Raw genomic sequence first — 24,502 nt, 5'->3', positions numbered from 1 at the left:
GGACAGACAACTCAACATGCGGCTGATGGGAGTTAAGGAACAGCTGGAGGGTGGCAAGCTGCTGGAGTATATCAGGCAGCTGGTTGCAGAGGTCCTAGCTAAGAATGAACAAGGCTAAGAATGAACTAACTAGCTAAGAATGAACTTAGCTAGGTCGCTGGCGCCCATTCCAGATGAGGACCGTCCTCTGAGACCTGTCATCATGAAATTCCAAACATTTCTGGAACGTGAACGGGTGATAGCTGCAGTGAGAGAGAAATACAAGAACAAAACAGAAATAAAGTGGCATGGCAGGAGAATTTCCTTTTTCCCAGACGTGACCAAGGATGTGGCCGACAGGAGGAAGAAGTTTACCTAAGTTTGGAGGAAACTACTCACGATGGATATTCGCTACACACTGACCTTCCCCACTGTACTGTGGTTTTCATGGAAAGGGAAGCGGATGAGTTCTGAGGACCATCGCAAAGCACTGGAATTCATCACCAAAAAGAGCAAAGTATTATACCCAAGAACTCCTACTCTGATGGAGCGGTGACTATTTGAACTTGTTACTGACTGGGGCCCCTATCATATGAACAGCTGTCATCTGCAGCCATTTGATCACCTGCTCATTCTTTATTAGTGACTATCGGTGTGGGCTGATTTAAGTTTTAGATCATTAAGTGCCTTACTAAGGGCCAAAATCAGTGTACAGTCCTACTTGGACTGTAGCCTGCTGAACTTGCCACCACTATCTCCTCCTGTCTTTATTTAGATGGGGGTATCTTTGCCCAGTGTACACCAATCATTTTTTGGTTATTGTATGTATTGGTTTCTCATGATGTTGCTAGTAGTTAATGTTTATGTGTCTGAAAACAAGATGGAACATCTTTGGAACAGAGGGGCAAAAGTACATGGTCATTATGAAGATGGAAAGAACATGATGGAGAAAAAATATGAATAGTGATTTTAGGGTGATTTCATAGAATATTAAATGAGCTCAGAATCCTGTTAAGCTAAGAAAAAAAGGTGTCAGCTCTATCTCAAATCACAACAGGCAGATGTTGCATTCATACAAGAAACACATCGGACAAATTTAGAAACTGCCAAATTCAAGAGAAACTGGGTCGGCCAAGTATTTAGTAGTTCATTTAATTGTAAGAAATAAGGAGCGGCAATACTTGTGCATAAGGAATTAAACTTTGTATTGCTGAAAGAACACAGGGATAATGAAGGGAGGATTGTTATTGGGGTGAGGATCAATCTCTAATATACAGTATATGCTCCAAGTCAGGAGGATGCAGATTTTTTTTCCATTATGTTCCATTAAGTTAAGATTGTCTGGGCAGTTGAGAATAGACATATAATATTGGGCAGGGGCTTTAATCAGATTCTGGATGCTATAAAGGACAAGGCAATGTATTCTCGTAAAGTTCCAAAGGATAGACTTGCAATACATCAGCTTATAAAGAACCTGGGCCTGGTAGCCTGGTCTCCGATAATGGCCAGGGGCGTGGTCAACATGAACAGTTAAAGGCCCTAAATACAGGCCAGGGAGAAAACAAGGTTGGATAAACTCCTGGTGCCTGTTATATAATGTACATGCCAGTTAAATAGTAGTTACCTGGATGTAACTCCAGTTCTATGAGTAGGCGCTACATGCAGAGGCCTCTAACGTAGGCTACATTTCCATCACTTTAATTTAATAAATTCAACAATATACTTGCTATTTTCACTCAAAGCCGATACAGAGAGGGAAGGGAGGTGGAGGAAACGCAATATCGCTTAAGTATGGAGATTACAGTGCATATTTTATATGAGCATACATCCATGAGCATGCTACCACATGCTACAGCTAAGTGGTGCACTGCCACCACATCGGAGTAAGTCGATTACTGTAATTACTGGTAATGCACTTTAACAGAGCAAACAGAAGCAGATCAGAAAACAAGGAGACTTCGTACTAAAATATGATTAAATATACTTATCAAACAATGAAAATTAGAAATAAAGGCCTCTCTCTAATATAAGCCTGCTTCCAATAAAGGCCTGGTACCCTTTGCAGTTGAGGTAAATAAAGGCCGCAGCCACTATTAGAGAAAATACGGTAGATTATCTTTTAGTATCCAAAAGCATGATTGAGTCTATTATGGATAGTAGAACAGGGGTCACAGCATTAACAGACCGTGCTACAGTGGAGCTGTGCCTAACAATGGATAAGAGTGAGGAGTAGTAGGTGGAGACTTAATCTCAAGGCCCAACATTTAAACAATTATCTGAAGAACTTCAACAATTTTTTTTACTGAAAGGATATGTTCCATCTGGGAGACCTCCAAGACATTTATTAGGTACAAAATCATAGCCCATACATCAAAGCTGAAGAAAGAAAATAGGGAGAAAGTCAGAAAAATTGGAAATTAAGTTAAAGCAAAAGGAAAAAAAGTTTATCTGAAAAGTATAGTGAGACCTTAAATATGTGTTAAATGAGATGTATAATAAGAAAGCTGAATTTGCCATATTTAGACTCAAAATGAATTGCTACAAAAGTGGAGAAAAGTCAGGAAAATTGCTGGCAAGACAGTTAAATCAAAAGGAAGCCACATACATTATATCAGGTATTAAGGATGAATCTGGACAAGTGGTGACTAAACCTCAGGAAATTAATCAAGTCTTTAAAAAGTTCTACTCACATCTGTATACTTCAAACACTTTTGTTAATACTGAAGAAAGGAATGCATGGTTTTCGAGGATTGATCTCCCTAGGCTGTCGACTAATCAAGTAGAAACTTTGGACGCTCCAATTACAGAGGATAAAGTTAGGAAAGCTATTAAATTAATGAAGTCAGGAAAGGCTCCTGGGTTAGATGGCTTCTCTGTTGAATATTATAAGAACTACATTGATATTCTGACACCTATCTTTACAAAGGTATATTCTGAGGCTACATTAACGGGTGAGTTACCCAGTACATTCAATCAGTCAGCAATTTCAGTGATCCTCAAAAAAGGGAAGGACCCACTTGATCCAACCAGCTACAGGCAAAATACTAACTAAGGTATTGGCTACGGTGACCGGACTCCCCATTATGAGCGGTTGTCCCGAATTTGGAATCCTGTCCTGTTTCTCCTGAAAATTAGACTAAACCTGAGTTTTGATTAGTTATAGCCTAATTAAACATTAATTGCTGATCATTGTGAAACATTCTTTTGGTGTTTCCCACAGACGGGGAAACCGTCGCCTACATGGATTATGGCTGGTGTAGTTTTTTTTAGCCGTGCACAGTAATTTACAACTACACATAGCAGCGACACATAGCTATGTTGCTGAATTAAAACATTTATGGAGGGAAATTAAACCATCCTGATAGAATGAATAAAAGAAAATTGAATTGAATTGAATTAAAAAATTTGATGTAACAGATAATGATTTACATACTGTCACATACAACACAGCCATTGTGTTTCTTTTTCCTAATGACAGACATTTGACTTCATGAACAAAAATAATACATTTTGACTTTCACATGTTTTACTGTATGTTGACACTGAATGTAATGTACCGGAGGCCACACCCACCGTGGCTAGGTGACCACACCCACCCCAAACTCCCCTGTCCCAGCTTCATCCACTCTCATCTGGTCACCCTAGTATTGGCTATGCGCCTACAGCATATCCTGCTAGACATTATACATTCAGATCAGGTTGGATTTATAAGTGTAAGGTCTGATTACCTCAGAAGATTGCTTCACTTGATGTGGTTAAGCAGGGAGGACGACGCTCCAATCGTGTCCTTCTTCCTAGATGCGGAGAAGGCTTTCAACTGTGAGGAGCAGGGGTTTTTTGTTGCATACTATGAAAACTTTTGGGTTCTTACATTGGATTAGAGTGATATATGCAGACCCACAGGGATTGATATCACCCTCCTTCAAGCTGTCATGGGGCACAAAGCAGGGAGAGCCGCTCTCTCCATTATTGTTATTTCTTGAACCTCTTGCAGTAGCTGTTAGATCGGACCCAAAGACTGGTGGGGTTAAAGCTAGAGGAAGAGAGCACAAGCTGTTTCTTTATGCAGATGACATTTTGTGGCTATCCACAGACCCTACCTCTTCAGCCCCTATATTATTAGGTTTATTTGAAACATATTCAAAGATATCAAGTTACAAAATTAATTGGCGCAAGACTGAGGTAATTCCAGTATCGAGAACTTGTCATAGGGGAGTAATTAGTTCACTGTAATTCAGATGGATAGATACAGGAATGGTATACCTTGGGTTAAAACTTTGTGCAGATCTTACCAGTATAATGCAAATTAATATGTCTCCGCTACTTCAAAAGATTAAAACAAAATTAGATAGATGGAAACTAATAAATCAGAGTTTATGGGGAAAGATAAGCATAATAAAAATGGTAATTGCACCTCGGTTTAATTATCTGGGATTACCACATGTAGAGTTGTATGGAATATCATTTGAAATGACAAAATTGGCTAAACATTGGAATAATGGAAATACTAATGAACTTGCATGGATGCAGATAGAAAATGAACTTGCTGCCTCTTTGGAGCCGATAGAGGCATCGTCACAGAGAAATGTATCAAGCAAGTACATAACGACCCAATCTGGGAGCATTCCAGAGAGACATGGATAAAAACTCAGAAATTGTTACATATCTCTAAATATAAGCAAGGATAATCATCAATTTGGAACAACCCATTAATACGATTAGTCAGTCTTTTATAAAATGATGGCAAACACTGTACGGTAACTGTGAAAACTTAAAAAAGATATGGGAAAGAGATCTGAACTCAAACATAGAAGCAGATAAATGGAAAATATGGTAGCAGATGTCAGCTGGTCAGTTAGAGATACGGTGGGAAAATTTACACATTACAAAATAATTCACAGGTATTATTATACACCAGTTAAAATACCAAAAATGGACTCATGGATGACAGTTATTGTTGAAAGTGCACAAATGAAACAGGTTCTTTTCTTCATTTAATGTGAGAATGTTCTTTTGTTTCTCCTTCATGGAAACAAGTAATTAAAACTATCAGCGAGTGGTTGCATAGGCCACTGCCAGAATCTCCCCAGCTGTGCTTATTAGGAGACCGCTCCCTCCCACCACCATGTATATACAAACAACATTTGGGGCTTGCACTGGCAGGTTTTATCACCGCTTCAAGGATTGTTTTCCGTCATCAGAAGAGCCAGACAAAACCAGATCTCGCTGAATGGTTAAAATTGATGACAGATAATGCCTCTTTTGAAGATCTAATGATTACCAAGTAAAGTTTTATGAAGTTTGGTTTAAGTTTCTGATGTATATAAAGAAAGGAAGTAAATATATTTTATTTTTCACTTGTCTCCACAGTTTACTCTTTGTTTTTTATTGTACTTGGAGCTAATTTTGTTTGTCCTGATTTATTTTGTTTTGTTTTCTTCTGTTTGTTCTGTTACTTATTTTTCATTGATTTACTGTAGCAACTAGTATTGTGTGTCATTATGTTTGTATATATTGGAAATGTTAATTACAAAAAACATCAGGTTTAAAAATCAGATTTAAGCCGAGCCAACAGATGCTCTGGTGCTACAGTAGCTGGAGGGGATGCAGCGCTCACCTCGCAGCTCCTAATAACACACAGTCCTGTCGTTTTATCAGGCGTTTTGATTTCAAATCAAAAGTTTGGTGTGTCATTGCCTTTTATATCCAGTGTTCTGATGTATTCTCTGCCAGGCTATGGATAATCAATTGTTTGAATCAGTTTGTATAAGATGGATCTCCTTTGTAATATTACATTGGTTATCTTTTCATTATCTTATCATTTTAATATGATTGCCTCCTTTGATATTTCTCTTTATGTTATTGTAGATACAGTTTCTTTAACCTTTATGGAAGAATATTGTCTTTTTATACCAATACTAATTAGTTTTTATCATATTTTATTTTTTACTTTGGTTGATTTGTGTGTTTTTTTTAGCAAATTAATGTCCTTTGATTCTTCTATTGTATGATATGTTCCTATCATTCTATTGCATTTCTAAATTTACAGTGTTCATAAATGGAGGAGCTCGCTGATTTTTATTTGTGTGCGTGTGGAGGTGCTGCTGGCGTCCTCTGATTGGTGGACTCCAGGGGAAAAAGGTTATACACAGAGGGTTTGTTGCTGTACTGTTTATTGTGCAGTTGTTGTTTAATTAAATGAATGTACTTGATAAAGGTCTAAGAACTGAAATGTTGTTAATAAAGTGAGTACAAGTGACGTACAGCGATTCTCAGTCAAGGTCTTTTTTTATCCTACACACCTGACAATAAGATTTAATGATGTTGCAAGAACTTTGCTGAGGTTGATACTCAGTTTAAGAGCTAAAATGATTAGTTGATTAATCCATTAGTTGATCGACAGAAAAATAACCGCAATTATTTTTCCAGCAAAAGATGCCAAAGCTTTCTGTTGTCCTCTGTGATGGTAAATTGAATATCTTTGGTTTTTGAGTGATGGTCTGACAAAACAGTCTGATGATTTCAGAAACTGTGATGGACATTTTTCACAGTTTTTTTTTTACATTTTAGAGACCAATTTATTAATTGATTCTTTAGAAAAAATAATCATCAAATGATGATTATAATATAATATAATGATAATAATCGTTAGTTGTCAGTGCATTTTTACTAAACCTCTCCAGTTTGGTAAAATTCACACACAGGTTTGAACTTCTTGTCCTTTCTGCCATGACTGAGCACCTTTTTCAAAACAAACTGGAAGAGACTCCCATGTTAAATAACTGTAACACACAAACTGAAAAAGGACATTGATTATGTCAGAGTAAAATGATCCTTAGGAATCAGAGGATTTAGTATTTGTTATCTAGAAATCTTTTAGATTGAGCAATATATTGTGAGGATGCATGATATTGGATTTTTTGCCGATATCAGATATGCCGATATTTCCAACTCATTGTGGCTGATTGCCGATGCTGATACCAAGATATGCACATATTTTTTTCCAGCTGGCTGAGGAGACTATTATGCATGCAAGCTTAGATTGTACTAAGTATGATGAAGAAAGACAATATATGAAAGAAGAACTTAGTAAGACTGGAGTTCAGGAGCTCAGCATTAAAACTTTAATGAACCTGCCAAGTGTGTGGAGCAGTAGAGTTTTCTTTGAGTTTATTAGACATACAGGATCAATGTGTAGGATTTAATCTCTGGTCCACACTCCGGAGCAGAAGGTGGCGGTAATGCACCTAAAACGCTGGTTGCCAACCGCCGTTATAAACCAAAAAGAAGAAGTTTTTTCCAAACAGAGTGGTACATCCTATCAGCCAGGGTATTTCCTATCTGTGCAGCCGAACAGAGCAGCTCCTCCGAGGACTATTTTATCCTGACGGTTCCGTTACTTCCTCCGCAGGCTCCACTTCACTCAGCTGCTTCTTCCCACTTTAACCTGAATAACAAACCGGGGCTCGGTGCTCCGGTTGGATCCAAACGGAGAGCCGGGGCTAACGTTAGCAGCAGCATGGCCGGAGGGAAGCACAGCACGCTAGCCTTCCAGCTAACGTTAGCTGAGAGGCTAGCGGAGTGTTAGCATCAGCATGGCCGAAGAGAAGGACAGCAAGCTAGCCTCTGCTAGCCTCCCAGCTAACGTTAGCTGAGAGGCTAGCAGAGCGTTAACAGCAGCATGGCCGGAGAGAAGCACAGCCAGCTAGCCTCTGCTAGCCTCCCAGCTAACGTTAGCTGAGAGGCTAGCGGAGCGTTAGCAGCAGCATGGCTGGAGGGAAGCACAGCCAGCTAGCCTCTGCTAGAAGAAGCAGCTGGTCTGACAGGCAGCTGAGTGAAGTGGAGCCTGCGGAGGAAGCACCGGGACCGTCAGGGTGAAACAACATGCCGATATTTCAGCCGATACCGATGACATGCCGATAATATCGTGCATCCCTAATTTATTGTATGTCTATGTCATAAAATACTGAAAGATTTCTTAAAATGTCTTGTTTAGTCAACAGTCCAAAACCAAAAGATATTCAATTTGTACAATGATATGAAACTGAGAAAAGCAGCACACACTCACATTTGAAACCTGATAAATGACTTAAACTATTAATTGATTATTTTTGTTGGCAATTTTCTTTCAGTCTGATTGTTTCACCATTTCTCCGAATTCCCACTCACACACTATCACACACACTTCATGTCAGCTCCGCTCTGCTGTGTTCCTCACAGGTGCAGAGAAGCTGTAGAGAAGAAGAAGAAGAAGAAGAGGGAGGAAGTGATGTTCTCTCCTCAGCTCACTGTGACTGTGAGCTCGGTGAGAGTTTGAGGCTGGGACAATCCACTGACCGTCCTAGAGCAAAAACACCCAATTAGCTAAACTCCTGTCGTGCTCGGCCTGACACCTCGCTCTCCTCCAGCCGCTCCTCTCCAGTCACCAGTGCCATGGCCTTCACCCTGTCAGAGATCATGGCAGTGAGGCGGCAGCAGTCACAGGCTCAGTCACACACCCAGCGAGGCAGCAGGACGGCGGTGGAGGTGGATGAGTACAGCACCAACCCCACTCAGGCCTTCACCTTCTACAACATCAATCAGGGACGCTTCCAGCCGCCGCACGTGCACATGTGAGTAGATCCAACAGGCCTGTAGAAATGAATCATATTCTAGTTTACATCTCCTCTGATTGTTTCCCTTTTCATTCATTCATTCATCCATATCCTGTTTTTTTCATCACTGGACATCTATTATCCTTTAAGTGAAGCAGCTCTTTAACCAGATGAGACAGAAGAATCAGCCAAAAGAAGAATCTTTCATGTTCATTTGAGGAAAAAGAAAAAAAAAAAGACAGATATTCTTGAGATTTGTGTCACAACAGTTGTGAAATTGACTGGACAACATCATTAATGAAATATAAAAGTTGCTTTAATGATGTAACTTGAGTTTTTTTGTCATGACTTCGCCAAAATGTTTCTCCTTAAAAGTCCTTGAATTCGAAGAGCGTCTGGGAACTCCTGACCTCCTTGGTGCCCATGACTTTTTCTTTCTGCTGTGGAAGTTGTTCTATTTGATTCTCTCAAACCAGGAATTCTCACATAACAGCTCAGATGGCTTTTATTGAATTCATCTGCCTTTATTTTACACAGCCTTATGTAGGAGACATGCCTTTATTCCTAATCTCCTCTGTGTTATAAGCATATTTTGTCATATTTTGTCACTTCCTTCATATTAACATGTTGTCTTTCAGCACAATTTGCACAACACTAATTCTGTCTGTACATGTCACACTCACTATTCTGCTGCTCTGAGTTTCCCTCTTTAACACAAACACTATCCTTACTTACTTATCATTCTTTTTATTCTCAGTGGAAGTGCAGTATTTTAAGATAGTTTAGAAATGCATTTAAAAAACACTCACAGCAATAAATGTGCATTTTTTTTTCATAATCTTCATACAGTGAACGTATGATATTTAGTTTGCCAGTTATTACAAAGATCTTTTCAGGCTTTCTATCGTTGCTATGGTGGTTGCTATGGATGCTGCTAATGAATCATTGTCTTTGCGTCGTGTAGTTATCTGAGCTGTTATGTTATTTGTTATTTTATGTAACTGTTTGATGGCGTTCTTTTAATAAAAAAAAGGTAGATTTTCAGAGCGTCTCATGGATGAACTGAATTTGAAATCTAGAATTTGAAGCTTTGTGATTGGCTGACAGGAGAATCCGCCCAAAAGTATTTTCCACACTGTCACTGTGTTAAGATTTTCTTTTAATCATATCTTCAACATTTCTCAACACAAAAACACAAAAGTGTCCTTAATAACTTAACAATATGATAGATTCATGTTAAAGCCATCAGTTTAAATTATTTCTCCTTTGATTCTGAGAAATAAAGTTATATCTAAAATAAATCAACATCTTTACTTTTTCATAATTTTAGAGCCATTATTGTGAAACTAATATGTTTTGTGCTGCGGACCAACGTAGCTGTTACACATTTTGATGTGAGACTGTGTTGATTCATTCTCTTACATTTCCGTACACTCAGTAGTGAACCTCTCTCTGTATTTTATTACTTTGTGACTCACACTTCTTTCCGGCTGTCCTACATGCATGTGTATCTGCTTTCCCGCTTCCCCTTGTCTCTTGTGGTGCTGGGGTGCACAGGAGGAGGAGGAGGAGGAGGAGGAAGAAGAAGAGGAAGAGGAGGAGGCAGGACTGGGTGTTATCGTACCTGGAGGAGAGCTCACTAAAGTGGGCCACGGTTATTCACCAGCTCCCCTCTTCCCCCTGGAGACCCCGTGGATGAGCACGCTCACTGGAAATCCCACAGGACTCTGCTCTTTTTCTTTATCTGCGCTTTATTCTTTCTCTATCTCTGCACATTTCTCTCTCTGTCTCTCTCTGCTCCGTGCTTTTATTGTGGCCTCTCGCTCTCGGTTCCCGCTATGTCTCTTGTTTCTTCCTCCGCCTCAGTCTGTGGGGATGATTTTCTGCTGGATACTAATTCAAACTTCTTTCATTGTCAGCCTCTTACCACAGAGACTTTGCATACAGCGCTGTGTCTCTTCATCTTGTATTGTTTAAGCGCACCACCAGCCGCAGTGACCCCCTTTTTCTCTTCCTCTCTCCTTAAAACTTTATTGTCTTTTGTTCTTTTCCCTTGGTTCAGGGTGGACCCGATGCCCCATGATGCGCCCAAGCCACCGGGCTACACCCGCTTCGTGTGCATCTCAGACACTCACTCCCGCACTGACGCCATCCAGATGCCGTACGGGGATGTGTTCATCCACGCTGGGGACTTCACCGAGCTGGGGCTGCCCTCTGAGGTCAAGAAGTTCAACGACTGGCTAGGTCAGCATCTCTGAAAGTTGCGGCTGTGGATGCAGAACAGGTCACAGGCCTGTTTTCTGTATCTAGGTCTCCTTGTAACGATCTATTAATAAGGCTGGGTTCAGTACAAGGGTAAATTTACTCACTCTGGGTGCTTTGCTCAAAGTTTTTTTTAAGAAAACTTTGAAAAAGGAAGGATTCTTTGAAGTTTTCAGAATCTCAGGGCTACAGCAGGCTCACTTTTTAAAAAAAAATACTTTTCACTGCAATTTAAAGGACCAGTGTTTTGCATGTCACTGCAAATTAAAAATATCCCCCATTTATTGCTGACAATTTTCCAAGCATACTGTAAGCCATTAAAAATAAGTTTGTCTCTTCCAGAATAGATGAATCCTTTCATGCTTGTTGGTGAGTTCAAGGATGCTCTGAGAACATCAGAGATTTGAGTCGGGTTTTAACAGCAATTTTCTTAAATGTAAAATTCCCCAGTCTGCTTATTGTTTGGCTTCTGTGTTCAATTTTTGACAACAGAGCTCCTGAATGCAGCGCTTTGTGGTGATTCTCCAATCTTAGAGGATTTTCCTTGAACACACCACGAGTTTTTAAAAATGTTCTCTGTGCACAACTGCGCTACCACACAGCGATAACTTCCACAACAAAAGCTGACTGAACGTTCATTGTGATGGACGGGAAGACTCTGCATGTTAATTTTCATACGGTACAGAAATCAACTGAAACCAAAGAAGAAAATGAATTCAGCTTTGAAACCCACACTGCGCTTTGGGAAACAGTAACGTGAAGGAAATCTATGTGTGATTTGTGGTCAACATGCAAAACCGGCAATATGGTCCTTTAAGTGTTGTGTGAGTCTGGTTTGTGTTACTGACAGAGACTGCAGGTTCATATCTGTGTAGTTGAACACTGACAGCAGACAGAAACAGGAGGAACAAACCACTGACACAAACCAGGCGGTAAAGTTCACTCTCAGGACAGAGTAGTTGGTCCCTATTCTGAATTTCATTTCATCAGACTCCTTTTTAGTATCCTTTCTGGACATATTATGGCCTTATTAGATAGGTGACAGTAGAGAGATAACAGATCCCAGCCAAATGCATGTTGGGGATGTTTTGTTGCCAACTTAACCTCTAGGACATCCTGTGAAAGTCTATTTTTGATACTATTTATAGCTTTTTCTGCAATAGCCATCACCTAGTAGTTTACAGTCAGAGTCCACCATTCCTACATGAAAACAAACTCAGACAGGACACTCACGTCAAGATTTTAATCATTTATTGTAACTTTTTTAGCATTTTATTTTGGCTCTGTGGTTCTGCTCATGTGATGCTCCGGAACAAATCTGCGCAAGCTCAACACAGACTGTCCCTGACCTCACAAACCCCCCAGCAGAGCCTGAGATACACAACATTTAATGAACATGAACACATTAAAAAGAAACACTAAGTATTCAGAACCAATCAGAGGGAGTTAAATTCTGAAGCAGGCAGCAGTGTAGCAGCGAAGGCAGAACTCAGCGTTGTTGTAGGGAGACTGAATGAACACCAAATGTTAATATAGACCACCTATTGATAGAAGCAGGACTTGGGCATACATGTTTGGAGGTTGTATGGAGCATGTGACTATAACAGACTTCGGTGCCTGTCTGAACTACTGTGAGGCTCCATAGCTGATGCATCAAGGTCCACAGTGTGTGTACAAACATTTAACTTAATGCAGAAAACAATAGGCAGTGCTGGTGTAATTTGATTATGAGGTGTCATCAAATCAGTCAGGACTGCAAACCTATGGATTTTAACTTTAAAGGTTTTGGTCTCTATACCAACTCCTGAGGGAAATATCTGGCTCTTTAACAGCTAAAGAGCCAGCTAGTTGATAACTTTGTCTGTTTGCTGTTTGGTGCTGGGCAGCTAGCATGCTAGCTTTAGAGAGTGAGCTAAAACAATAAGCCGAAAGACGCTAAAACGCTTGTACATAGACGCCCCATAGATCTGGTGTAAACTGCAGAGTTGGGGATAACTCTGTGCAGGTTCATCACTATGAGCCAACCATTTCACATACAAGTAGTCATGTGATCCATTGTTAATACAGAAATATTGATTACAGCCACTTCAACTAAAGGTCTATTAGTTTTCCAGAGCTGTCAGCTGCATCTCTTGGATTTCATCAGCATATGGAGTTTGCTCAGTTGTCATGACGGCTCTGCTGACCAAGTGTGTTTTATTCGTGGATAATATGCAGAAATCCCTCTGCTGATGATGGCAAAAATTTAAAAAATAGGAGGTGTAAGATTTGTTTTTGTCAAACCTGTCCAGTTGAGGAAATGCTGAATTTTTACCAGGTGTAGAGGGCACCATGTTGAATCAGTGGTGCAATAAAGACATTAGGATTATTAATGATTTATTACAAGAAAGTAGTTTAATGTTATTTCAGCTCAGTTCACCTCAATTGTCCAAATCACAACACAAGTTATCTCAGGGCACTTTTCACATAGAGCAGATCTGGACTGTAATTTATAGAGACCCAAGATTCCCCCATGAGCAGGACCTGGCGACGGTGGCAAGGAAAAACTCCCTTTTAATGGGAAGAAACCTCGAGCAGAACCGGGCTCTAGGTGGGCGGCCATCTGCCTTGACTGGTTGGGTTGAGAGAGAAAGAGGGAGGGGGAGAGTCGAGAGAGAGACACAGAGAAGCACAATAACAACAATAATAACAATAACAACAATAATAATAGAAATATGACTAATAATAATAGCGAAAGCAGTGGGTGCCAAACTAAGATGCCAAGTTAGTAATATTAACCATTAATGGTACTTGAATGCGTACAGATGGAGAGGAGGAGGAGAAGGAGAAAGGAGCTCAGTGCATCATGGGAAGTCTCCTGGCAGTCTAGGCCTATAGCAGCATAACTAGGGGCTGGTCCAAGGCGAGCCTGGTCAGCCCTCACTATAAGCTTTATCAAAGAGGAAAGTTTTAAGCCTGCTCTTAAACGTAGAGAGGGTGTCTGCATCCCAGACCGAATCCGGAAGATGGTTCCACAGAAGAGGAGCCTGATAGCTGAAGACTCTGCCTCCCATTCTACTTTTAGAGACTATAGGAACCACCAGTAAGCCTGCATTCTGGGAGCACAGTGTTCTAATGGGGTAATACGGTACTATAAGCTCTTTAAGATATGATGGTGCCTGACCAGTAAGAACTTTGAAGGTGAGGAGAAAGATTTTAAATTCTACTATACAAGGTGAATAGTATTGGTCCAAGCTTAGAACCTTGTGGAACTCCGTGTCTAACTTTTGTGTGCATGGAGAATTCATCATTAACGTGTACAAACTGAAGTTGTTCTGATAAACAGGTTTTAAACCAGCTTAATGCAGTTCCTTTAAATTAAATGTTCCAGTCTCTGTAATAAGATGTGATGGTCAATGGTGTCAAATGCAGCACTAAAATCTAACAAGACAAGTACAGAGAGAAGTACTTTGTCCGATTCAATTTGGAGGTCATTTGTAACTTTCATCAGTGCTGTCTCTGTGCTAGAATAAACTATTATTTCTATTATTATAGAGAGTCACACAACTGATTGGCGACTGCTTTCTCAAGGATCTTAGAGAGAAAGGGAAGGTGAGATACAGATCTATAGTTGGCTAAAATACCTGAATCAAGAAGAGGTTTAATTACAGCTACTTTAAAGGACTGTGGTACATAGCCTGTTACTTATTATTATTATTATTATTGTTATTATTAGTGGTAGTAGTAGTAGTATGGAATGAATGAATATTTTCATCTCACTTTTTGCCTTTCTTCATATTTGAGATTTTCAGATTAAGCAATATGCCTCCTTTGCACAATATGGCAAAATTCCTTAAAAAAAAAAGTAACCACTTTTTTCTTAGTGTTATAAAATGCTGTGCTTGCCAGAGAAACTATTGAAAAGAGCAAATCAGCATGGAAAAGAGACTTGGAAATTGATTTGAATGAGCATGATTGGACTAAAGCCATAAACTCAATTAATTCTTTATTTATCTGTAATTGGCTACGTGAAAAACAGTTTAAGATTTTTAATAGGCTCCACTTTACATCTTCAATATTAAACAAATTCAAATTCCCAAGTCTCTCCATTGTGCATAAAATGTAAGTTACACACTGCCTCCTATATACATTGTTTCTGGTCTTGTCCTATAATTAAATCTTTTTGGGGCGGCATCTCCGTGGAAATTAATTTAATCTTCCATCGGAATATAAATACTCATCCATCCCTTCTTCTTCTTAATGTTAATAAAGGGACATTAAACCTAAATAAAACTGAATTTAAACTTTTGGAGAAACTTTTGTTACTGGCAAGGAAATATATGTTACTTAAATGGATTGAGTCTGAGCCCCCAACAGTTAATATATAGTACAATGAAATACTTCTTCCCCTAGAAAGACTGTCTGCAGTCCTGAGTGGCAGTGAAAGGAAATTTAGGCAAATATGGATTTTTTAAAAAATCATTTACCACAGGCAGTTGGAAATACCTTACTTGCAGGATTGCCTATCAAATTTCCTTTATATTTATCACATTCTTAATTATGAAAGAAGCTCAGTTGATTCATAGAAAATATACGGATTTCTTGTAATTGGCTTTTTCTTTATTATGTTTCTCTTTCCCTTCTTTTGTAGTATGGTGGTGTATCATTTTGGGGCTACTACGTAATTACTTTCTTTTTTTGAACCTTGTTTTGTATTCGGGTGATTTTATCGACTTGCATGGGACTAGCATCTGTTTTTCTTGCAGAGCATTGACTGGGCATGTTATTTGTAATTATTTGTGGTGTTGTTGTAGTTGTCTGGGTTGGTGGGATTGGAGTGTTGGGGGCATTGTTATTGTCAGTATATTTTTCTTTTGTCTTACATGTATGGTGTTAGTGGGTTCATTGCAGAATTGATAGAAATATACTAAACAAACAGCTGCATGGACATGTCCACGTGTCCATTGAGAGTGTTGAATCACTTTAATAAAGATAAATAATAAAGAGTAGCACATCAGATATTTAGTCTTATGAAAATATTTCTACATTGAGAACCATAAAGAGTTGAGTAGAGATTTCTTTGCAATGCATTTTTAAGTCACTCCCTTCCGTCAAACAAAAGTGTGAGAGCTTTACTGAGCTCATACTTGTCTTCTTTGACTTTTTGCATCTCCAGCCTCCGCTGGAAGCATCTTATCTCTGTACTGAGTCAGGAGCAAGTGTAAGTCTTATCATCGCTACGTGATATCTGTTTGAAACTGGAATGAAGTGACCTCGTGCGGAGCCGAGCGACAGAAAGAACTGTTGATTTGGTGAATCTACAACAGTTTGAGCGAGCAGAGCGAGCTCTAGTTTTTGCTATCGTTGCCATCGTCGTCATTGTCATCGGCATCATCAACACCGGCACAAACCTCCCCGGGAATGGCATAAGCCTGTTAGCGGGTGCACGGGCCTTTGTGTGTTCTCTTTCACTGAGGGAGGGGAGCAGAGAGTGGGGGAGATAAGGGGAGAACTTGTTGTCCTTCCCTTCCTCTCTTTCTCTCTCTCTCTCTCTCTCTCACACACACACACACACACACACAAACATTGCGAGCTGCAGGGAGCGCGAGCTGCAAATCCGCTAGCCTGCACTCCAGCAGCGAAAGAGGCAACGGGAGAGACGGGAAAGAAAAGATAAACCGAGCCAAACGCGCCTGCTGCTGCCTCTGAAGTCAGTCTCTCCTCTCTCCATCCCTTCCTCCTCTCCTCCGCCGTTATTTCCTCCTCCCTTGCAACCCTGCCATCTTTTCCTCTTCCTCTCGTCTGCTTGTATAAATATTTATAATCTGGCCCCTATTCTTTCTCTCTCTTTCATTCCCCCTCTCTGTCACACACACACACACACACACACACACACCGTCTCATTCTGTAGATGAATGTAACTCCTGCTGTTTAGTGTGTGCAGAGCAGATTTACAAGGAGATCAGGTTTAGCGTATTCATTCGGAGGAGTCTCTGTGCAAACTGAGCCTCGGTCAGGTAACACCATCTGCTCCCCAAATTTTCCGCTCTTTCATCCTTCCTCTGGTGGAGTCTCTTCTCAGTCTTTCTATCTATATCTTCCTCTTTTGCTCATACTCTTCTGTAGAGTTTGTGCTTCTAAAATCTGCTCACTTCTCTCTATCTTTTTCACTCCTTTTACCTTCTTTCTCTCCATTCAGATTTTCCCTTTTTCTCTTATTCCACATTCTCCAAACCTCTCTCCCATTTCAGCTCCTCTCTCTCTAGCTCGGTGGCAGCTCTCTGCGATTCTTCTCTCAGCTCTTATTTTTAGCAGGAAGTCAGCCGGCTCTCTGGGGCCGCTGGCAGACGCTCAAGGCTTTGTCAGGGATGGTGAGCGCTGCAGGAGAAGGGGAAAAGAGGAGGAGAGAAAGGGGAAGACTGAGGAGGTTGGAGATGATATTCACGCAGGGAGAAAGGAAGGAAGAGGAGTTAAAAAATGAGGAGATGACAGGGAAAGGGGTGGAGGAGGGGGGGGAGGTTTGAAAGGACTGGAGAGGAGAGGAGAGTGCCTTTCCCCAGATGAAGTCTGCCTTACCTGAGCAAACTCACAGCTCAGTCACTTTAGAGACAGATGCCAAACTTCTGCCCATAGTTGTCATGGTGATGCATGTAGGTCCAGTTGTCAATCACTATTTGAGGACTGTGTGTGTGTGTGTGTGTCTCCATCTAGCATCTTTGGTCAATTGATTTGAAATTAATCGTCAACAACAAATTTAATAATCCTTTATCAAGCAACAGTATCAAACCCTGATTTCAGCTTTGAAAATGTGCATATTTGCTGTTTTTCTGGCAAACTGAACTGTTGGTCAGACAAAACAGGCCATTAAAAAATGTTTCCTTGGAATCTGGGAAATTGTGTCAGACATTTTGTATTTAATCAATATTAAAAATAATCAGGAGTTGAATCAGGAATTCAGAAACATCTCCCACTTTGAATTGATTCCAAATCTTCTGTTTCCTAAGAATCATTTAGCTCAGATTGCATCATTTTCCTGTTCTAAATGTTAACCGTGTCTGAACAGTCCCAGTCAGTGAAGAAGAAAACAGTGGACCAGCTCTGTGCACACTGGATGTTCTTGTTGGTTGTTGTACAGATGTCATTTTCTTGCTTAAGTTTTGTCAGTGACATATGAGAAAAAAGCTAAATAACCAGCATCAAGAAGATTAACATATGAAACCTGAAAAAAATACATGAAACCATTGAATAAGATCAGAGTTGAAGGTCAGTTCAGGGTTATAACTTGTATGTTTAGATGTTAGAGCTCTCTTCCCACTCTTTGTAGTAGTTTAATTCTGTGCATATAGGGGACTGAACCTGCACTTTTGCATGTCTTAGCCCATTTACTGCCAATCATGTAACCTTTCCATCACAGATAACCATCCTGTTTACCCCCCGTTAACACATACAGACTTAGAGACTGGAGAGGTAACAGGATAGCTAGTCTTGTTGTGAATCCAACCTCACTTCACTTGCTGCCACTGGATGCTGACACTCAGAAGCCCTCTTCAGATATGGAATTTCTGGCGTCATCAAGGTGTTAAAGCGATGCCTTTCTAATTCACACTTATTCAATTGACTTTTATGTTAATGCTCCTTACGGCTTTATTCAGACATGACAGGACATTTACGGAGAGATGCGATGCTCACATGATATTTAGCACCTAGTACGTGAGATGAGTTTAAACAGATAGATAGCGATATGATAGCGAGGAGGAAGACTGTTTTTTGTTCATTCACTGGCTGCATCAATGATGGATTTTTCTGCTGAATCTTTAATTAATAACCATCAAGGGATCCCTGCTTCCATCCCTGCTTCTCTCAGTTAATCCACGGACACATTTTCACATCACATTTCACAATTCCATCATTTATTGTAATTACAGAGTGAATTCTGCTGCTTTATAAAGTCCCACATGCACAAACATTGAATAAGAAAATGTTAAGATGGGACTCTGGTTTAATTCCTATTGCTCATGTGCTGGATATTCATTTATTCAACAGTTGGTATGAATGAAAATGGAAAATACAGAGAGGGCATGCTGGTCAGATTATTACTATGGTTGGATGAAGGTGTTTTTTTTAATATCTTCTGCCCCGGTCGCACCACAAGGGGAAAATAGTTGTTATAGACTGATCTGAAATGAGAAGATTGAGCCCCTCAATGCCTTAAAGTTTGCCCTTTCACAGTGTTTCCTAGTTTATTAATCCGATTTTGTGCATAAAAGGTAGTGATTGAGATACTGATACTTATTTATTACAGTGACAGAAGGTGAAACAAAACATGAATTTCTCTTTCTCTGAATGTTTTCACCTCGTGCTGCTGCAGCCTTGAAGTTAATCTGCCAGCATTCTGTTCAGACTTGTATCACGTTGAAAGTGATACGGATATATGACTAGTTCCAACCTAGTGAGATTGGTTGTGACTGGAGCAGCAAACCAATGGCCCTCAGTTTGATTAGATTAGAACAGATAAAAGAACACAACTGTAACCGATCTCGCCGACTAAAATGTACAGCACATTACAAGGTAGAGTAAACGCTGAAAAAATAAGTGCATACTTGATGTTAATGATTACATGCCTCTAGCAAGTTTCATAAGTCAGCTAATTGATTTGCATACTATATGGAAATGAATGGAAACCAATGGCTGCGTGAAATCAAAGGTAAATTACATAATTCTATATGTGATACCATAATACTAGTTCAAGAAAAGATTCTCATACCAGAGGGGTTGCTCATCAGTGGCTATTGGTAAGACTAGTGGAACCAGGTATACAGTGATGGTGTTTGAACAACAGAGCAGGCCATGATATTCAGATGAAGAGGTGTTATCAAGCTAGTTGGGTCAGCCACTGTACTTTCTTCTGAGCACATACAATGTAGATATGAAGATTACAGATTATTGTTTGGGTGAGAATAGGATTCAAGAGTGTTTTTAAAAGTGTGCTTGGTCAGAGAAAGTTTTATAAAGTTTGATATAGCTTTCCTGATACTTCTAAGACTAGTGGAGCTAAATATGTAGGGATGATGACTGGACCACTGAGCGGTCCATGGCATTATGTTGATACAGCCTAACAAGTGAGCCACAGCTGTTTACCCTAGCAGATACAATCTTGACATAATGTCGCGTTAAGCCTCTGAGTATCTGCTCTTTGCTTGGGTGAGAGTAGGATTGAAAGTCAGCTCGATGGTAGGTTGGATCAGGGCTAGAGAATGGTGTCACCTGTCATGGGGCCCAGTAGATTTATGATGGCATAGCCTGATACCCACCACTGTGAAGCCTCTTGAAAAGGTCAAAACCTTATTTAACATGAATGCTGGGCTTCCATAGGAATGCTCATCCAACTTTTGGCACCAATACATCGTAAAAACACTTGCAAACACACTGGACAATGTTTTCCTGTTTCTGTTGTTGGTTATCTGCCTCAGAATCTTTACAGATAAAGCTCTGAATTCACCCACCTGTTTATTCACTCTCAGTTCACGCGTGTATGTATGGTGAACGCTCATTTTCTGACGAGCTCATTGTGTAGCCTGAAGAGCCGTGATAGCTTAAAAAAGACGAGCTTAGGCGTCGGTGAAAAGCCGGTGCTCGGGCAGAAGCGAGCGCCGGATTGCTGGGGATGGAGGCTGATTGCGCGGGACAGGTGAGAGGAGATACAGAGGAGAGAGACTCAGAAAGAGGAAGGGAGGGGGGGAAAAGGGTTAGTGAGGGCGAGAGGCAGAGCTCGAGCTCGTGAGCAGCAGCACTTGAGTCCAATTGTCTCCAATAATGGCCTCTTTGATCAGGCTTTCAGCACACACTTGCGCTGCGAGCACGAACATGCCAGCAAGCATCCATGTGGATTTCGTAAGCCGAGGCAACGCTTCTGTTAGTGTTTGCGTGTTTGTTTGTGTGCGTCGTCCTCACTGTAGACTTGAGTGGCGTCTTTATTCATGCCATGTGATGGCGTGAGCTGGCAGAGCGGAGTGGGAATATACTGCAGTGAATGTTGTGTTTAAATATGGATCTTGTGCTTCTGAGTCAACTCGGGGTCAAGAGAGGAGCAGCTTTAATTCTTAAAGGCTTTGTTCTCTCGCTCGTCTTCCGTCTGTCTCTCCCTCTGTCTGGGTTCAGTTCAGTGGCTGCTTCTCTTCCTAACTTCATGTGATGTGAATGAGTTAACGTCGGATTGTTTCAGTTTTTCCTAATGAAGATGTCCTAACTTTCTCCTTGCGTCAGCGAACAGGCTAAATGGCATGTCGCTTGTTTGAAAAAACGCTCTCTCTGGCTCTATTTTTGCAAAGTTTCGCACACTTTCTCCACCTCAAACTTATCTTCATTGGTCAAAATGGACGCTGATGTCTGTGATGTTTCCGTTTCCCCTCCATTCAGCAGTCAACATGAATGAAGAGAAATAATGACAAAACGATGGCAGCAGCGTGGCATTTAATTGGTAGAGGAAGAAGAAGAAACACAGTGACAATTATAACAATGGCGGACGGCTTCATGGGAGTGTTGTTCTCTTCATTTTCTACTTTGACAGCTATCTACCACCTGTCTCTGCTGAAACTGTTGTAATCTGCTTGCAGTAAAATAATTGTCAGGAAGCCACTGCGGAAATGGAAATAGTATACCGTTTCTTCTACTCTGGTCTTTTGTGGCTGACTTGTTCATCTGTCCTTCGCACATGCCCAATAGAAGGAGAATGGCCTGTGTTGGTATTTTAATTTGGATGGAGGTATTTGCAGAAACAAGCTGAAACTTCTACTGTGGATGCATGTTGTTTTTGCTCGAAAATGGCTTTTTAGAATTTAGAATTTAAATGTAGAATTTAGAATTCAACGTAGACAAAATCTTAATAACTAAATTGCCATCAGGACACATTGATTGATTGATTTTCTTTGACCACGTGAAGGCAGAGGAGCTCCACGAGAAGCTGAAAACAATATTAGCAAGTCGCTAAGGTGAACATGCTAGTTAACAGTTGTCTATTCCACATCCAGCAGACACAGAGCAACATTAGCATTCATTTGGTGTTTGTTACTCTTCTTTTAGCTCTGTTTTGGTTTCCACCAACTTTTGACAAAAAATGTCTGCCTCTTTAGCTGCTTAATGCTCCACTATGTTCACCAGCTAGTTGCTAACATTGTATGCCTGCTGTTTGTTTCTGGACGAGCCTGTCCTCCCAAGAAAAACTGACCTATAAAATGACCTATAGTTATGTTTGAGTGACAGACACCATCTAGTGGCCGTAGTAATTATGACCCAGTGACGTGATGCAGTTCAGTTGATGTCTATATAAGGTTAGGAGGATAGGAGGAGGTGGGTTGGGTGGATGGCTAGATAGTGAGGCAAAAGGTGACCACCGTTCGCTTCCCGTTTCCAACCACAAGTCAGGACATTTACTGTTGCCATGACGCCGAAGGTTGCCTAACTTTAAGGAATCAGTAACCACATTTCAAGTGATCATTTTAACCCAAACCATGATCTTTCTCTAACCCTAACCAAGTGGTTTTGTGCCTAAACCTAAGCAGACCATAACCAGCACTGTCACATCGTAAAACATCATTATTTTTCAACAACGTGATTTGCAACAGTTTTGGAAAGCGGCATATTATGCTCCAATGGAGCCATTCTGGAGTGCAGGTACAAACAGCCTATGTGGTCATTTAATTTGTAGGACTTGTTGTTCTGGACAGTTAGTGTAATCACTAACAGGGCTAAAAAACGAGGTTGATGAGAGTGAAGTTTGCCAACTGAGTAAACAAATCAAAGAGCTAAAAGAGGCTAAAAAGCTCCTGTGTTAATATTAAAATATATCAAAACATGAATCAGTGCAGCTAAAAGTGTGTTTTGTCATATGAGGAAGTAGCTCTTCTGATCAGAGAGACTGTTGGGACTAAAGTAATCCCATGTTTCATGGTGGTATTTGGGTGTTTTTCTCAGTGATCTCTTAATAAACCACAGCTCTCTGGGTTTGTGAGGTTCACAGCCTTTACCATCTCTGCTACAACTCTTTATTTAGCGCCTGCTATACTCTATTCCCCTTTACTGTTGAATAATAGATAAGTGACGACCATGATGCGATTGCCATGTAGGCACTTTAAATGGGAGTGTGTGTTTTTTCTTCACCCGGGAGAGGGAGAGAGTGTCTGGCTCTGCACCATGTGTGTATGATTTCTACCCCACCACCTCCATCCTCTGTCAGGTGTTTCACCCCCCACCCCCACCCCCCCACATCCCCTTCGGACCTCCTCTTCACCTCCTCAGCTTCCCCTCGTTCTCCTCCCAGCTTTCTCCTTTTACTCGGTAACAGCGAGGGCATTAAACTTTCATGACTGCTGTCTTTTTCTGGCCTGCTCTCCTTCTCTCCTCCTTCTCTCCCGCTCTCACACACTGCCTCCTTATGTCCTCATTTCCTTCACTCGCCACTTTTCTTTCCTACCTCCTCTGCTCATCCTTTCTTTATTCTCCTTCCTCTTACTTGTCTGTCCTTCTTTCCCCAAGCCTCAATTTCTCCTTATTCTCATTCTCATCCTCTCTCAACTTTCCTTCCTATCTTTTTTTCTACCCCCCCCACCTCCCCACCCCTCCTCTTTTTCTTGTTTACCCAGCAGTGAGTGCTGCAGGAGGAGAGAATAACGAGGAGGTTTGACACTCCTTTAAGGTTTTTAACATTGGGAAACTCGACAGAATTTCAAGTGACTGTAAATTTAAGCTAACCGTTTCCCATCTGTCCCTCACTGCTTTTGTGTCTCCTATTTGCACACTTGAAAGACTGTGTTCCTTGCATGTGTGTGTGTTTGTGTGTGTGTGTGTGTGTGTGTGTGTGTGTGTGTGTGTGTGTGTGCGCGCAAGAGCAAGTGAAAACGGGATGTAAAAATGATCTCAGAAACATCGCCACTTTTTTATTTCAAACAAGTTCTCCCCTCCTCCCCCAGTTCAGAAAACATTTGGAAGAGTGTAAAGCCTCTGTGGATATCGCTTATGAAATGATGGATGTCTTTCTCATAATTTTCCTCCTTTCTTTCTCTCTCTGTCTCCGATTTGTTTTCTGGGTCAGCGTCAGTGCGTGTAATTCACTGTATGTAAACTGTTGCTGGATCTGCCAACAGCTAACAGACCAAGGCCAAGCTGTTAGAAGGTGACAACAAAGAGCAGAGGGGAGTCAGATGTGCATCAGTCATTCTTGTGTACAGCTGTAGGCATCAAACACTACCATCCCAACATTTAGCCACCGGCACGGCAACAGAGTCTGCAGCCTCACTGACTCAAAGACTGCAAATAGAATGAAACCAGAGCAAGATAGCACCAACTTTTATCTGCTGCTCATGAAAATGCAAATATCCAGATGTGGAGCGACAGAGCAGCGGAGTTGAAGTTAAAGTTGGAGAACTTGTAAGAGATGCAGATTAGAAAAAGAATGATCAAAATTGGAGGAGCAGAGGCCAAGTTATGCTGACTTTTAGTCCCCAGTATTGGCTAAACTCCAAAAATACTGGCTCCTACATTACCCATAATACCACCAATAACATCTTTCCTTTAGTGCACCCATGTCTTTCACACTCCATGCCTCCAGTTTGTAACACAGGCTCTGTTATAAATGTGTAGTCTCCAAGCCCAACTCAAAAATAGCTCTGATGACATCATCATGGCTATTTTCT

The 24,502-nt window shown here is 40.7% G+C and overlaps 1 protein-coding gene across 2 annotated transcripts in view; it reads left to right on the top strand.

Moving 5' to 3' along the window:
• The window catches only part of mpped1 (metallophosphoesterase domain containing 1), a 95,624-nt gene that overhangs the window by 4,947 nt on the left and 66,175 nt on the right, over positions 1-24,502 (top strand). Inside the window, exons 2-3 of one of the 2 annotated variants that reach the window (XM_067581101.1) lie at positions 8,200-8,591; positions 10,636-10,817. In XM_067581101.1, coding sequence (XP_067437202.1) covers positions 8,413-8,591; positions 10,636-10,817 — 361 coding nt within the window. In that variant the 5' untranslated portion in view covers positions 8,200-8,412. Of the gene's footprint in view, positions 1-7,956; positions 8,592-10,635; positions 10,818-24,502 lie in introns of those variants that run through there. The other variant, XM_067581100.1, reaches the window with a different exon arrangement.

The sequence above is a fragment of the Thunnus thynnus genome, chromosome 23, assembly GCF_963924715.1.
Source record: "Thunnus thynnus chromosome 23, fThuThy2.1, whole genome shotgun sequence".
NCBI lineage: Eukaryota > Metazoa > Chordata > Actinopteri > Scombriformes > Scombridae > Thunnus > Thunnus thynnus.
The sequence above is the reverse complement of the archived record's forward strand: the minus strand, read 5'-3'. Positions and strand labels throughout refer to the sequence as shown.